At 40.8% G+C, this 15,765-nt stretch overlaps 2 protein-coding genes across 3 annotated transcripts; both read right to left on the minus strand.

The window, feature by feature from the left end:
- Window positions 1-1,702: 1,702 nt before the first annotated feature.
- LOC110509958 (calmodulin-1) lies at window positions 1,703-6,795 on the minus strand. 2 transcript variants are annotated; one of them, XM_021591194.3, is made up of 6 exons: window positions 6,321-6,795; window positions 4,994-5,024; window positions 4,750-4,893; window positions 4,487-4,593; window positions 4,114-4,249; window positions 1,703-3,029 (listed from the first exon to the last, which is right to left on the minus strand). In XM_021591194.3, the coding sequence occupies exons 1-6, from the start codon at window positions 6,321-6,323 to the stop codon at window positions 3,001-3,003; spliced, it is 450 nt and encodes a 149-aa protein (XP_021446869.1). In that variant the 5' UTR covers window positions 6,324-6,795; the 3' UTR covers window positions 1,703-3,000. The 2 variants fall into 2 exon arrangements, with proteins under 2 accessions (XP_021446869.1, XP_021446870.1); XM_021591195.3 differs by lacking the exon at window positions 6,321-6,795 and adding an exon at window positions 5,963-6,240.
- Window positions 6,796-8,132: 1,337 nt separating this feature from the next.
- Window positions 8,133-13,425, minus strand: LOC110509955 (amino acid transporter heavy chain SLC3A2). The gene is made up of 9 exons (XM_021591192.3): window positions 13,048-13,425; window positions 11,942-12,185; window positions 11,621-11,811; window positions 10,430-10,603; window positions 10,205-10,299; window positions 9,960-10,096; window positions 9,356-9,671; window positions 9,148-9,210; window positions 8,133-9,065 (listed from the first exon to the last, which is right to left on the minus strand). Exons 2-9 carry the CDS (start codon window positions 12,157-12,159, stop codon window positions 8,718-8,720), a joined length of 1,542 nt encoding a protein of 513 aa, XP_021446867.3. The 5' UTR covers window positions 12,160-12,185; window positions 13,048-13,425; the 3' UTR covers window positions 8,133-8,717.
- Window positions 13,426-15,765: the final 2,340 nt, after the last annotated feature.

Here is a 15,765-nt window from a genome sequence, read left to right on the forward strand (position 1 = left end):
GGTGAGGAGTACAAAGACAAGTGTGTCTTGCCTACAGTCAAGCATGGTGGTGGGAGTGTCATGGTCTGGGGCTGCATGAGTGCTGCCGGCACTGGGAAGCTACAGTTCATTGAGGGAACCATGAATGCCAACATGTACTGTGACATACTGAAGCAGAGCATGATCGCTTCCCTTCGGAGACTGGGCCGCAGGGCAGTATTCCAACATGATAACGACCCCAAACACACCTCCAAGACGACCACTGCCTTGCTAAAGAAGCTGAGGGTAAAGGTGATGGACTGGCCAAGCATGCCCCCAGACCTAAACCCTATTGAGCATCTGTGTGGCATCCTCAAACGGAAGGTGGAGGAGTGCAAGGTCTCAAACATCCACCAGCTCCGTGATGTCATCATGGAGGAGTGGAAGAGGACTCCAGTGGCAACCTGTGAAGCTCTGGTGAACTCCATGCCCAAGAGGGTTAAGGCAGTGCTGGAAAATTATGGTGGCCACACAAAATATTGACACTTTGGGCCCAATTTGGAGATTTTCACTTAGGGGTGTACTCACTTTTGTTGCCAGCGGTTTAGACATTAATGGCTGTGTGAGTTATTTTGAGGGGACAGCAAATTTACACTGTTATACAAGCTGAACACTCACTATTTTACATTGTAGCAAAGTGTCATTTCTTCAGTGTTGTCACATGAAAATATATACTCAAATATTTACAAAAATGTGAGGGGTGTACTCACTTGTGATATACTTATTATAACAGAAATATCACATTTACAAAAGTACTCACACCCTTTACTCAGTACATTGTTGAAGTACCTTTGGCAGCGATTACAGCCTCAAGTCTACTTCGGTATGACGCTACAAGCTTGGCACACCTGATTTGGGGAGTTTCTCCCATTCTTCTCTGCAGATCCTCAAGCTCTTTCAGGTTGGATGGGAGCGTCACTGTACAGCTATTTTCAGGTCTCTCCAGAGATGTTCGATTGGGTTCAAGTCTGGGCCACTCAAGGACATTCAAAGACTTGTCCCGAAGCCACTCCTGCTTTGTCTTGGCTGTGTGCTTAGGTTTGTTGTCCTGTTGTAATGTGAGCCAATGCTGCCACCAACATGCTTCAATGTAGGGATGGTGCCAGGTTACCTCCCTGACCAAGGCCCTTCTCCCATTGCACAGTTTGGCCAGGCAGCCAGCTTTAGGAAGTCTTGGTGGTTCCAAACTTGCTTATTTTAAGAATGCAGGAAGCCACTCTGTTCTTGGGGACCTTCAATGCTGCATACATTTTTTTGGTACCCTTCCCCAGATCTGTCCCTCATCACAATCCTGTCTTGGAGCTCTAAGGACAATTCCTTCAACCTCATGGCTTGGATTTGCTCTGACATGTACTGTCAACTGTGGGTCCTTATATAGACAGGTGTGCCATTCCAAATCATGTCCAATAAATGTACCACAGGTGGACTCCAATCAAGTTGTATGAAACACCTCAAATATGATCAATGGAAACAGGATGCACCTGAGCTCAATTTCAAGTCTCATAGCAAAGGGTCTGAATACTTATGTAACAAATACATCTGAAAAAAAAATTGTCATTATGGGGTATTGTGTAGATTGAGGAAAAACATTTAACACATTTTAGAATAAGGCTGTAACGTAACAAAATGTCAAAAGGTCTGAATACTTTCTAAATGCACTAAATGAAAGGCAGGAATCTTGGTATAGAAACACTGGTCAAAGAGTTTAATTAGCAATGGAATGCATAATCTCTCATTCATGGACAGTAAAAAAGTAAACTTAGGAATGGGAGGGGGAAACTAAAATATGGATAACATGAAAGGTTGTCGAGTTAAATATGCAATATGGCATGATCAGATAGGTAGGACAGCGACAACACAGACCATGACTTCAATCACATACACAAGTTCAGTACAAAACCACAATCAGCAGACTCTCAACTTGTATTCACCCTTCCACAGATAACATTATCAAAAATAGTAGACGGGAAATGTATTTTCTTGTACAGGGTTCCTTTAAAACCACAATTACAAGGCGAGTGGCATTTGCTTGGGGAATGAATATCCTAATAGTACATAAAGTTGTTCAGAGCAGGTTTGAAGTTCATTGCCACTTATGTCATAACCATTAAAAAAACAATTGTGATACTTTACATCTTTACGCATAAGTGAAATGTACATGAAAACATTACTTGATTGTTAAAATAGCATAAATCATTTCAAACGAGACTGTGGTGGTGCTGAACAGAAAGACCAGGGGCTTTCATTAGGGAAACCAATTAACATGAATTAACCAAAACACAAGATGTTCTGTTCAGTTTAATCAAAAACATTTTGCAACAGAATCAGCATTAATGAACACACCCCTGCTCTAGCATAAGATGTTCAAAATGTTTAATGTCAGGACATAATGGAGATATGCATACAGCACTGCACAGGGGAGTCCTTGGACAACCATGTCTGCTATACCCAAACGTACATATCAACATTTTTTACCAAAACATGCGCATACACACATGGAAGTACATTAGTCTATTTTATTGTTAAAATCCTGTCACCTCCCATCGTGTTAATCTTTTGCACTTCTAAAAGTGAGCAAATATCTACAACCGTAAATGGCATGAGAATAGACCATGTAATAAACCAAAAACAATGCAAGCAGTGTAGCACAAAAATATTCCCAAAGTAACACAGCATGCATTTCTCTTCCTGTATATATTTTAGCTTGAAATTGTTCACATGTTTGTTTTGACAATTTTAGTATATGTTTATGTAAATATTTTACTAGAGAGAAAACAGAAAATGTCAAAGAAAAGAACATAAGAGAGGAACAATGAAAGAAAACTGAATGCAGATGAGCCTGAATCAAGCGAAATGGACAAAGGGGGAAAGCAACCAAATGCAAAGCAAAAATAAATAAATAAGAGGACAGTCGAGTGTTGACAGTGAGTGTGTTGTCCACTGTTTGGTCTGGTGGTGAAGGGTTCTTTTGGGTTTACGGTATTATTTTGCCGTCATCATCTGCACAAATTCTGAAAGACAAGATTGGAACCAACATTTGGAGGCAGGCAGGCATACATTGGCAAATGGTTCTCCATTCTTCACATTCTATAAGATACCACTTGTGTCTTAGCTGACAAGTGATCGACACACGGCACAAGAGGAACCCAAAGAACCACTGAACCCAAATATGTGGCCTAATGTGCCTCCAAAATATCAAGCACGGAAGAAATGCAATACCAAACAGGAATTGAGCCTGACCATATTCGAGACAGCGATTTAAAGCTTATTTTATTACAAATATTTGGGAGCCATCTCCACAACCACGAGTTAATGGAATCTAGACTGCAAATTGACGTGCAAATTTTTGAAGGGGCTGTTCATTAGTATCACAAATAATTGTGGTAATGCCGTGTTTAATTTTTCATCAGAGCTGTATTCTGTTATCCATGCCTCGAGTGGTGGTTGAGAGCAAGGCTGTGTACACTTCAATATCTTGATGTGAAGATCAAATGTATTTCTGCAGCTGCGTGCCATTCATTACGTTCTTCAATGTTTTACCTTTTCATGAGCATGGCCCGACAGTTTGCTCCATCTGTGCACACAGTTCATTATATGGAGCCATTTTCCAAACATTGAATTATTGCAATATAATTTGCAGTGACATTTGTCAATTGTTGCCTTTTAAAACCATTAAACAGATGGTTTTAACAGACACAAAATGAACACTAGGACATATAAGTAGCAGAGCAACGCCTGTCTAACAGAAGGACTACCAACACTGATATGATCGAAGGGGATGTGGTGGTCAAAAATAAATCTTCCTTTTTACAGTAACAATTGACTCAGCCACTCCATCTTGCCCAAACAGAGGAATGAGAACAACATTGTCTAACTGCAGCACTAATACCTAAAACAACCTGCTTTATATATTGCTACGACGACAAAACAAAGCAAGCTAGAATGCATGTTGTTGAATGGATTAAATTGGGCGACAGCATTCGTTTTGTACTTTCTTGGCTTGTGAATGGACAATTAAATTGTCTGACTAATATACAATGTTGTTCAGGTTAACGTAAGTGTAAAACTAGATAGAGAGAAGACGGGAAAACTGACCTTCGTAGTTGACCTGTCCATCGCCATCGATATCAGCCTCCCGAATCATCTCATCCACCTCCTCGTCTGTCAGTTTCTCACCAAGGTTTGTCATAACGTGACGCAGCTCTGCAGCACTGATATAGCCGTTACCATCCTGCAACAAGAAATCAATTCATTTTTTGGGGTTTGAATTTAGTGTTAACTAACATGCAGATCTTATTACTGAGCAATTTCTGAATATTAAATGTCAAATAATTATGCATTTTGAAACTCTGGAGAGGTTTGAGACAGAGCTATTTGGAGTGATGAAACCCATTGGTTAGTATTTGCACTACTATGACTTGCCACGTTAAGATAATCGAAAAGTCTTCCATTCCTCAGTTTAGCTGACCTTGTCGAAGACTCTGAAAGCTTCTCTGATCTCCTCCTCACTGTCAGTGTCCTTCATCTTCCTCGCCATCATGGTCAGGAACTCAGGGAAGTCAATGGTTCCATTTCCTGTGGATGACAGAAATATGCTGTCACAGGAACCAGTGTTTTTTATTTTATTTTCACAATGTAGTAGGTCTTTCATCCCAATCAGATACTGCATCAGGACATTATCAACACCCTAATCTGAGGGGGAGATATGGAGAGCATTTGTAAGTCTCTCACCATCAGCATCCACCTCATTTATCATGTCCTGCAGCTCGGCCTCTGTGGGGTTCTGTCCCAGCGAGCGCATCACTGTGCCCAGCTCTTTGGTGGTGATGGTGCCATCTCCATCTTTATCGAACAGCGAGAAGGCTTCTTTGAACTCTGAATTAAAAAAAATGCAGAAGGTCACTCTCCACATCCATAATGCTGACTAAAGCATCTAAACTCCTTGGTAATGTTTGAGCAAATACAGCCACTTTACCAGCAATTTGTTCCTCGGTCAGTTGATCTGCCTGAAAGCAATAAACAATATCATTAATGACACCTTTTGATTTTGGATTCCCTCTTTTTGCACTTGAAGAAACTTCAACTAATTTCTATTAAATGCCACCCACAATATTCTAACCCAATAGTTAATAACCATACAATATCATAGGCTGCATAAAAATTACCCAGGAAAAAGAGTAAGTGTAACGAGCCTTAGCTACTTAATGAATGAAGAACTAATGAAGAACACATGGCTATCTATCTATACGTCCATCCTCAGTTGCAACATCGCATTATTAGCTAGCTAGCGTGCTAGCAAGTGATGTTCTGTCTAAAAATGAGTCCGTCTTGCACCATATTTGCCCCAATGTTTGATCAGGCTGCCGCACAGTGGCCTAGAAAGCAACACATTGGATCAGGGGATATCCCACTGGAACTGAAATTAGCCAGAACAATATATATTAACGTTGCTTCACCAAGTTCGGAAGACATTGAAGAAGCTAACGTTAGTTTACAACACTTTGAGGAACCCAACTGTTAAATAGACACAATGCTAACCGACAAATTCCAGATGTTACGTTCATGTCTAGAAGCAATCCAGCTTTAATAAAAATTCACGTTAAAAAAATAATTTTAGCTAACCCTAACCTTAATCTAATTATCCTAACCTGATACTTTAATTTACCGAACCTCCTGCATAAATTATCCTAGTTTGTTAAGAAAAGTCACATTGGACGTTTATCTAGCTTACTTCAAATTATTTCTAGCCATGACCAGCTCTCAGTTCCAGCTAGCTAACGTTAGCTACCTGGCTAGCCAAAATAGTTAACTATACAAAACTAGTTAACTAGCGACTGAATAAGGTAAATTAACTAGCCTTGAAAACTATCGAATGTTAATGTGGAACAAAGACGACAGCGACACCAAGCCAAGGTGGATAGTTTTGACAAACAGCCATACTAACTTTAGCTAACGTTACAGTAGTTCGTTTCCTCGTCGTAGCGGAACTGGTTGTCTGTGTAGGACACAACTAACAGCCTTATTAACGACTGAATTTGACGCAGAAATAACTAGCTACCACGTTCATAATACATGTAATTAACGTTACTTTATCTCGTTAGCCATCATCATAATGTTGTGCTTAGCTAACTAGCTAATCAATCGCACAGTTAGAAAGCAACCAAGCCAACACATTATCTAGCCATGTAGTGTAGCTTGCTAGCCAGTTAGCTAGATTGCTCTAGTACTATACCTGGCTAAACGCCAATTATATTCATCCAAAATGTGTATTTAATAAAAAATGTACAGCAAAGGGAACTTACCATTTTGATATGTTGATTTGATCTTACTACCTACTGTACCTAACAACGACTTGATAAATATGATAATCAAGTGTACTACAGTCCTACGCGCTCTTTGCCGCTTCAAATTGTGTATCAATCCGCTTTGGTTTAGATTTTAAACAGGACACTGCACTCCCTAGCAACTATGGTGTCCGCGCACCGAATATATATATATATATATATATATATATATATATATTTATATTGAAAACCAACTACATAATGCTCATTCTCTATTTATAGGAAATGTCAATTCTGTCTTTGTTTGTATGAACTTAGCCCAGGACGTTATAGAGAGAGATCAACGGCGCACATCAGCTGACCCAGTAAACCGGACTAGATTGGTTTTCAGCCACCTGCAATGCGTCAGGGAGGGTTTCCACAAATTACCACAGCATAAAAATTCATGAAAACAAAAACTTGCGTTTTGGTTTTAATTTAAGATTAGCAGTGTGGATAAGGTTTAAAATCACTTTACGATAAATTGTAGAAATGGGCGGGGTTTATGACTTTGTGGCTGTAGTAACTAGTGATGACCAGAAGTCTTCACAGAGAGTGTAAAGGCCGTTCCAAACTTAAAGGGATAGTTCGGGATTTTATCAAAGAAGCCCTTGAGTCAGATGAATTTTTTGCTATAGTAGAAGGGCCCTGTTTAGGGATTACCTGTAGGCCCTAAACTGTGCATGTCTAGACTAGAGAACAATGAAAATGCTCTTGATAACAATGAGATGGTACATTGAAGTCCAACTCAACACAGAACAGATTATTTTAGAGTCAATGTGACCCCAATTAAGAAAAAGAGTTTGAGAAAGATAAGAGCTATACACCCCATTGCAATTCCTGGAAGGTATTGGTATTTTAGAATCCCCATTAGCTGTAGTGAGAAGCAGCTACTCTTCCTAGAGTCCACACAAATGACATAATAGAAAACAGACAAAAACATCTCAAGGAGAGCACTACATCAAGGTTGAATGCTAGCACCCTCAGGACTACCTGACAGAAAATCAGACAGGAAGAAAAAGCCTTCATAAAAAAAATAATTTTTAGAATCCATTGTTGCTTTCAGCATCAAGGTCTTCTCATCTCTCTGCTGGACATTTTGTTCAGCAGATCTGGTGTTAGTAACGAGGCTCCATTTTCATACCCCTCAGTCATCAGACTGATGCATTCTCCCCTAAACATGCTTCAGTATTCTAACAGTGTGCACCATTAAAACCCAAGTAAGGGATCGTTTGCCATGTCTGAGTGTTTGTGAGAGGTTTAGTAGTTTATACACAAACCACACTAGTATATAGTGTAGGGTTTTGGGACCTTGTGAACAGTGTCAAGCAGCTACATTTAGAACCATTTCATGAAGAGTGCACAAAGGATAATCTTTCCCCCCCTTTCTAATAGAAACTAGGCCAATGGCGTGTACATAATTGATTGCACCCCCCCCCCCCCCCAGCTAATCAACAAGTATGCATTTTTATAGATTAACACTTAAATGCTTATATAGTAGTTCAGTACTCAATCACTAGCACTTGACCAACTTCTGTGGGTGCAAACAGGAGCAGTCACTGTCTGTCAAAAGCAGCATTGGTAGAAACATTTTTAAGTAGTGTCAAAATTGTCAGGTGAGACCGAGCTCCCTGCATGCACCCTGTTTAAATGTAGGCCTTTAAGGGCCACCTGATACCAATAAGAGATGTTCTAGTGCAGAGGGCTAGCTTTAATGTTTAACCTCAGGTTTAGATTTCCCCACACCATTGGAAGCACACGCTAGCCTAAATAAAAACAGACTAGTAAAGGTTGTATTCAGTTGTTTATTTCCCCCTCATTTTATATCATGCCAATTTAATTTAGTAGGAGGAAAGAGTTTAAGCCCCTCCACCTTTCATGCGTTTTACACCTTCTGCTGCCAAAGCAATCAACATCAGATAATTGATCATTCTTGAAACAGGTAAGAAACATTTATAACATTTCAGTAAGGGGCCAACCATGGCCTGAAAAGACAACTTAAAAAAAAAAGCCAATAAAACACATTTTTAAAATGATAAATTCAAGCATTGCATTTCATGGTCTGGAATGTATTTTCAGTAACAGCAAGAAAGACAGTTGCAGAAGTGTTGACTGGTGCTTGCGATGTGTACAGGTGTTTGTAGGTCTGACCAACACAGTATTCTAGAATACAGGACTAATTCACAGCAGTTTATGTCCTAGGAGTTCAAGTAAAATATATTGATGAGTGCATGCTAAAATGCTATGGCTATTTGAATGACTCAGACTTTTTTCCCATTAAAGTAACAGAATTCCCTAGAAAATGTAAATACAAAAAAATAAGTGACGACTACTTTATCAGTGCCCACACAGATGGTGCAGGGATCTCTCCTCTTTCTAGGCTATGTAGGGGAACTGTAGCAGGACAGCCTGGCCTGGGCCTAGCTCCAACGCAGAGAGTGCAACAGTACTGTCGGGGGCCAGGTTGACCTGGTCTGTGCTCACCTGGACCACAGCCCGAGCAGGCAGGTCAGGGTGGGACAGCTGAAGGGTCACTGCGTCGCTGCCCCAGTTGAAGGCAGCGACATAGCGCCCACTCTGGTCCCACTGGCGGAGGTAAGCAAGGGCAGAGGTTGAATTGAAGAGGGGAATGTAGTCCCCATGCTGCAGGGAACGCTCTTTTCCACGCAGTTCACTCAGAGTCTTGAAGAAAGAACGGCAGGAGAGCCTCTGTTCTTTCTCCTCCTGAGGGTGGCAGGAATAAAATATTTGAATTGCTTTGCCTTTCTAACAGTTTAATTAATATTATCATTAGCATCCTATTTACCTTAGCAGTTCCATTTGTCTCATCTTCGAGTGGATCCCACAGCATCTTAGGGGACTTTGTATCCTGTTATAGAAAGACAATCAATACATTTGGTACCCATACAAATAGACAAGCTTTTATTTATTTTTTAAAGTGTGAATCTCTCCAAGGCTAAAGCTGCCATTTGTGATACATTATGATACATTAGTTATGGAAAATCCCTGCTCACCACATCAGCCAGGGCAATCTCATCCCCATAGTTGAACACTGGGGTTCCGGGCAGTGTGAGCAGGAGCATCTGGTTGAAGTTCACCATGTGTGGGCCCACCAGTGTGGCCAGGTGTCCCGCCTTCCTGTCCCCAATGTTCCAGGCCAGCTGGGTCTGGTTGTGAGAAGAGAGCAGCTGCTGGACAGTCTGCGCACGATCCGTAGCGGTCATGCTCTTAGACCTGAGGGCCCCGGATAGGAGTAGGTCCACCCCAGTGGAGTTAAGCAGTTCAGAAACTCCAACAGCAGAGGTCTTCTCAGTCACTCCAATCAGAATCCTGAGCAAAAAGACAACATTAGGAAAGGAATTAATGATATATATATATATACACACACCTAATGTACCCATTGTAATAGAAGCAAGATACAGTATCAGCTCTTTAAGTAGCAGTCAGTGCAGCTTACACCACAAGTTAGCCAATAGCCATTTTGTAGAGGATGAAAATGTGACAAAACAATACCATCATTAAACCACGAGGTGGCTCCAAAGCATAACAACTTACTGAGATGTCTAAGGGAGTGATGTACATAATTGTGGATGTACATAATTGTGGACATGTGCTCACCTTCTCTTTCCCTCAGTCCCATTCTGGACAATGGCTCGAATGTCAGCCCAAAGAGACGGAACTACACTGGACACACGCTCTACACCAGACAGCTGGATCCCATCCACACCTTGGTTCAGCCAGAACACCAGGGCAGACTGGGGAGGAAAGACCGTTCACACATTAGATTGATGAACTCACATTCAATTGGGACTGACGGAGTAGATTTAATGAGTTCACTGAGAAGAGACACTACAAATTATTACCTTGAGTCTCTCAGCAACATTTGTGACACTAACATTAGTGAACCATGGTCCACTTCCCAGATAGTAGGGAGTCAGATCCAGGATCACATTGATGCCTGTCAGAGGGAAGAGTGTTAATCCATCTGAACCACAGACCACTGCCAAACCAATGAGTAGTTTCAAGAGACTACAATTGAAAGGACATCAAATGAAGAGACAAAATAAAAAAAAAGGGGCTACACTCACTCTTCTTGTGTGCAGCTATAATGAGGCTTTTGAACTGTTCCAGATTGCCAACGTCAGAGGAGATCTCCTCAAAGTTCAGGCTCACAAGGTTGTCTAAGGGGGCAACATGGATGGGCCCAATGACCAGACCTTTAACCTTCAGCTGGCTCAGACGGTCAATCTTGTCCTCCACACCTGTTACACAGTAGAAAACTGCTTACTGAAAGTGGCCATACATCTGTTTCTTTATTGAATGTACAACATCTGGATTACAAAAATATAAACGTTTATCCTTGAAATCCTTTGTTAAACAATCTGTTCATTCTCAGTGTGTAACCACCCACTGGCGTTGTAGCTGCGCTCCCACAAACAAAAACAAGTTGTTTCAGACAGCCATCATGTAGTCCAGTTCTTGGAATATGACTAAAGGTGTCCACATGCTTCCCGGCCAAAACAGTTCGGAAGAGTGTGTATATATTATGACGATTTGGACGTCATTAAGGGTTTTTTCGGCTACACTTTTTTTCTTCAAGGCCAGCCTAAGTTTGGGAGCCCAAGTCTACACCCATGATTGGGCAACTGTAGGGATTCTTCAATAAAGTCTATAGTCCAATGAGAGAACTTGTTTTAATGCACATTTTCTCCATTGAGAAATACTGCACCAATCTTGGTTATAGGTCAAATTGCACAACTAAGCTCTCTGCAAAAATGTCAAAATTAATGACAGATTTCTTGAGATATCTTAGATTAATTCTGACTATGTTGAGGAACGGTATACTGGCAACGCCTTCTCAAATAGAACGATTGGCACTTCTAGTTTTTAAAGCGAGCACACTCACCTACTAAGAGTGTGCTCGGTAGTAGGCGAGCACACTCGTTAGACTTCGGCCCACCGAACTGAAGCATAAAGACACCTTAATACCCCCCAATCAAGAAACATGCCAAACCAGTCAGCTTAGGGTGTAGGGGGGAGGATTCTGCTGGTTCAGTAGGACGCTTAAAGAGCCCCCCCCCCCCCCCAATCCCCTGGAGCGGAGTCAAGGAAGTAGTAAACGTGTTCAAACAATAAATGCTACAAGTTGCAATTGGGTGGGGTAACTATGTGGTTCAATGTAGTCAAACAACATTATATGAACTGTCTGTGACCTACTAGTGAGTTTCACATGGTGAAACATACTGGGTTTCATCACTAACCCTTTCAGGGGCTCTTACCCTTTAGATTCTGGGACTCGCTGAAAGCTTGCACATTTCCAATTTGGTACAGAGGTCCATAATTCCACCAGTTCATGGCAGGAATGTCTTTGCAGCGAGGTGCTTGAACAATGATGGCCACAGCTCCAGCCAGCATCCCCAGCCAGCCCAGCCAGAACAGAATCAGAAGGGCCCATCTTGTCCGGACCCACCTTTAGGTGATGAAGGGACCAAGATTATTTAGTAATGCAATATTATACTCTAAATGTTTACATTGCGAACAACCATTAACTATTTTTTAATAAGCTAGTCTATTGCATACATCTTAATTAATAGTTTTACCCTGGTGTTCCAGCGACTCTGAGGAGTTCCTCTTTGGATAAACCGGTAAATTTAGTCTCGGTCTCCTCGGGGATTTTCACGTTAACGCTGCCGTTCTTCTCCGTGCAGGTGGGAGAACCAGCATCCCCGTTCGCTACCCCGCCCGTCATCGGCTGCTTCTCCTGGTCCATATCATTGAGCTCCACATCCTTCATGTCTACCTCGGTGTCCTTACTCATTGTGACGTTGGTTCAATTGAGATTTTCTTTATAAAAAAGAAAGATGAGTGTTGCTGAGTAAGTAGTGTCTGTGGCCGCGCTCGACACTGCCAACGACTTTAAAGGTAAATTGAGACTGACTGCTCTACAAATCACTTTTCATCCTAAATAACTACTCAACATTTTGTTTCAGTCAGTCATACTTTACCCATGAAACATCACGTGTTTGACGCTCTCGAACACAGCTGTCACGCACATGCGCAAACGATGGTCTAATACAATTGCAATTTGATGAAGCATTGCATCACCCTTCAATTTTAAACAAGGACCAAGCGGGCAAATATGTAAATTACGATGTTATATATTTGACAGAAATGGGCTAATATATCTGGTCTCTGAGCCAGGGTGGCGAAAGGGGTTACATTCACATCGCTTGGATTGAGCATATGAGGGCTAAATGTTAAAGCAATTGCCACCTACCTAAACAATTTCATTAGATACCGAATGTAAGTAACGTCTTCATTCAATGGTTCGTTGGTTTGATTTTTACAGTAGACGACACTGTAGCATATGGCAGGCTTGTAGGCCTAACTAATCTCGTGTGCGTTAACAGGATTGGTCCAGTTTTATTCTAGTGAAGGCACCAGACTAAGGGCTAAGGCACACCACAAACTGAAAACAGAAACGGTAATATCCCATAAACTATTTTCTAAATTGTCACCAGATTAGTTAAATGTAACGACACTTTCAGTAATTTTAGTGGGGTACAAACAGTTGAAATAGGGACTGAAGTTCAGTCACTGAACAGTCTAATGATTACAGATAGTATCTGTGTAGGATATGGCTAATGAAAACACCCGCAATTTGAGATATTCACCTGCATGAACGTAATAAGCAATCCATTCTTACCTGGTGAAGATAACTGGTCGCGTAAATAGCTTTCAATTCGCCTTCAGGTTAACCTTAATGCTGAGAAAAATGGTTTATCCACGGCCGCAGAAATGCGCTCTTTATATAGCACTGTAGGCGTCAGTAGCCTCCCAACCGCCCAGTTTTAAGGAAGGGCCAACATCGCAACTTGCAGATTGATCAATTATGATGAGTTTGATCACGTTAACACAAATTCGTTAACTTTGCAAGTGTATTCTATTGAGAGTTAAAGATGACTTGCATTTCATGGTTTGGGAATTCAAATGTTTGCGTTTGATAAAGAAAGTCCACCTTAAGGGTCCGCCATCTGCCAGACATGCATCCCTCTCATGTTTTCATGAGTTGGCAAGAAATGTCACAAACAACTAACTGGAAATAGATATATCTGTGCTTTAGTCTAGAAAAACAGAGGACAGGACTTACAAATAGGGAAAAATATTATAGGCAGTGTGATCTCCTCTATAATAAAACTCATTCTATTTATGTGATATTGTCTAGGATTTCCATCCATCCTGCTAAAACATCTGCAAAATACAGAAATTATAGTTTCTAGAAAATATAAGATTGTGTTCCAAAGTAGATATTGCCAATTGGATATATTATTCCAAAAGTCTAAAATATCTGATTAAATAGCCCACAACCGTTGACCTAGAAAATGTATTTCCTAAATTGCTGCAAAAATCTCCTGTGTTCATAACCCCTCTTTGTTTTTTTGGACTCCAGACTCCTTGGACATGTTTGTGTTATTCTCAAGATAATTCAGGGAATATTTCTTTGTATTGATTTGCATCCACCAATCAATGCAATGACTAGAATAACTTAAAAACAATCTTGATTACAACATCTATTTTTAAGACAAAGAAGAGATGAAGAAAACACCACTTGAATTAATTATGGGCCAATGTATGGAAATTATATCGTTAATGATCAAGTTTCTGCATATTGTTCTATGTTGACACAGTTCTGTCCAATCTACAAGACACATTCTCATCTTGTAATCCCCTCACAGACTCTGCAGTGATAAGAGTCATGTCTTGTTATCTCCCAAGATTACAGACATCACTATTCAGCAGAATATATCCTCTGATAATGCAGTGAAACTGTTGTAGGCAGAGGTTGTATGGAGCTTTTGACCTATCTCCATTTGCAGTATGGTAGAGTATAGCCATGGGGCAATCTTGATTCAAATCAAAACAACCTTAGACATGATGATCACTAACAGATCGGTCTTGGATCAAAACAATAACGAGGCTATATACAAGGAGCACCGGTACCAAGTCAGTGTACTGGGGTATGAGGTAGTTGCGGTGATTGATTTAGGTCATATGTACATGGAGGTTTGGTTAGGTGATTGATCAAAGTGCTATGTACATGTAGGTAGGGGGTGAAAAGCAGAAAGTCCGGGTAGCCTTTTAATGACATGTTCAGCAGTCTAATGGCTTTGGGGTAGAAACTGTTCAAGAGCCTTTTTGTCCCATTGGATCAATGCCAACTGTGTTATAAACCCCTGTATATTCCTGACCCCATAACAGCACTAATGTTGTATACTAGTTGGAGGTTAGAGTTAGAGGTGGGCTAATCAAGGACTATCATTAAGTATGTAAACACCTTTCAAAAAGTGCTTTGACTTATTTTGCACGTGGAACGTGTTGAAGAGGGGCCACATAGTGTATATATAGTGTTTTCATTTTATTTAACAAGGCAAGTCAGTTAAGAACAAATTCTTATTTTACAATGACTGCCCCCCCCCCTAACCTGGACGACGCTGGACGGCCGGTTGTGATACAGCCTGGGATCGAACCAGGGTCTGTAGTGATGCCTCTAGCACTGAGATGTAGTGCTTTAGACCTCTGCGCCACACAGGAGCCAGGTAACCATACTTGCTGTAATGCATCTAAAATGTCCGCCAGGCCACATTCTTTAGATTATAGGCCTAGTTCAAATAAAATTGAATTGTATTTGTCACATGCGCCGAATACAACAGATGTAGTAGACCTTACAGTGAAATGCTTACTTACAAGCCCTTAACCAACAATGCAGTTGTAAGAAACATATGTGTTAAGTAAAAAAATAGATAAGTCAAAAAATAAGAAATAAAAGAAACAAATAATTAAAGAGCAGCAGTAAAATAACAATACATACATACAATACAGGAAAACACTAAACAAAATACAGTCCATGTCCCTCCCTCTGGAGGTCAGAGGCTGAGGTGTGTCCGGTATCATGTAAACACAGCGGAGCACATTGTGTCCTTAGGCCCTCCCTGAAAAACACGTTGTAGAATGGAAGATCAACATGTTTTCCTGACAAGGCCTACAATCTTCTACGCAAGAGTTGCAATTAATCCTTCATCAAAGGACTGTGATGATTGGTCAGATCAGTAATTGCATTTAATGGAAGTACACTGTGATCAAATCAAGAGCAGTGTTAAAGGCTTTGGATTAAGTATGATGGTTCTCTGTTAAGCTAAAATCTTTTTTTGAGTCAGCTTAACCTGCACTTATCCAGCTTGACAGGACTGCGAAAGGTTACAGAATGCACAAATTCACAAACAGCAAAACCCCACTGAATCAAACATTTCAGAAAACATTTACTTATCTGATTCAAGCAGATTGCTCAACCTGGTGAATTAGTGGTTTGATATTACAGTCAGACACAAATTTATCTGGCTTTAAGCCAGACGTTTCCCGTCTGCCC

The sequence above is a fragment of the Oncorhynchus mykiss genome, chromosome 29, assembly GCF_057628025.1.
Source record: "Oncorhynchus mykiss isolate SJ-2025 chromosome 29, ASM5762802v1, whole genome shotgun sequence".
Classification (NCBI taxonomy): Eukaryota; Metazoa; Chordata; class Actinopteri; order Salmoniformes; family Salmonidae; genus Oncorhynchus; species Oncorhynchus mykiss.

Bases quoted from the DNA above. Each gene is read 5' to 3' on its own strand.
- LOC110509958 (XM_021591194.3), bottom strand. The intron at 4,894-4,993 runs GTAAAGTGGCTG...TTTTTAATTCAG, and splicing joins GACCGAGGAACAAATTGCTG to AGTTCAAAGAAGCCTTCTCG. The intron at 4,250-4,486 runs GTCAGCTAAACT...TTCTTGTTGCAG, and splicing joins CTTTCAGAGTCTTCGACAAG to GATGGTAACGGCTATATCAG.
- LOC110509955 (XM_021591192.3), bottom strand. From the start codon at position 12,159: ATGAGTAAGGACACCGAGGTAGACATGAAGGATGTGGAGCTCAATGAT. The intron at 9,672-9,959 runs GTGAGCACATGT...CTTTTTGCTCAG, and splicing joins GGGACTGAGGGAAAGAGAAG to GATTCTGATTGGAGTGACTG. The intron at 9,066-9,147 runs GTAAATAGGATG...TGCCACCCTCAG, and splicing joins AGACAAATGGAACTGCTAAG to GAGGAGAAAGAACAGAGGCT.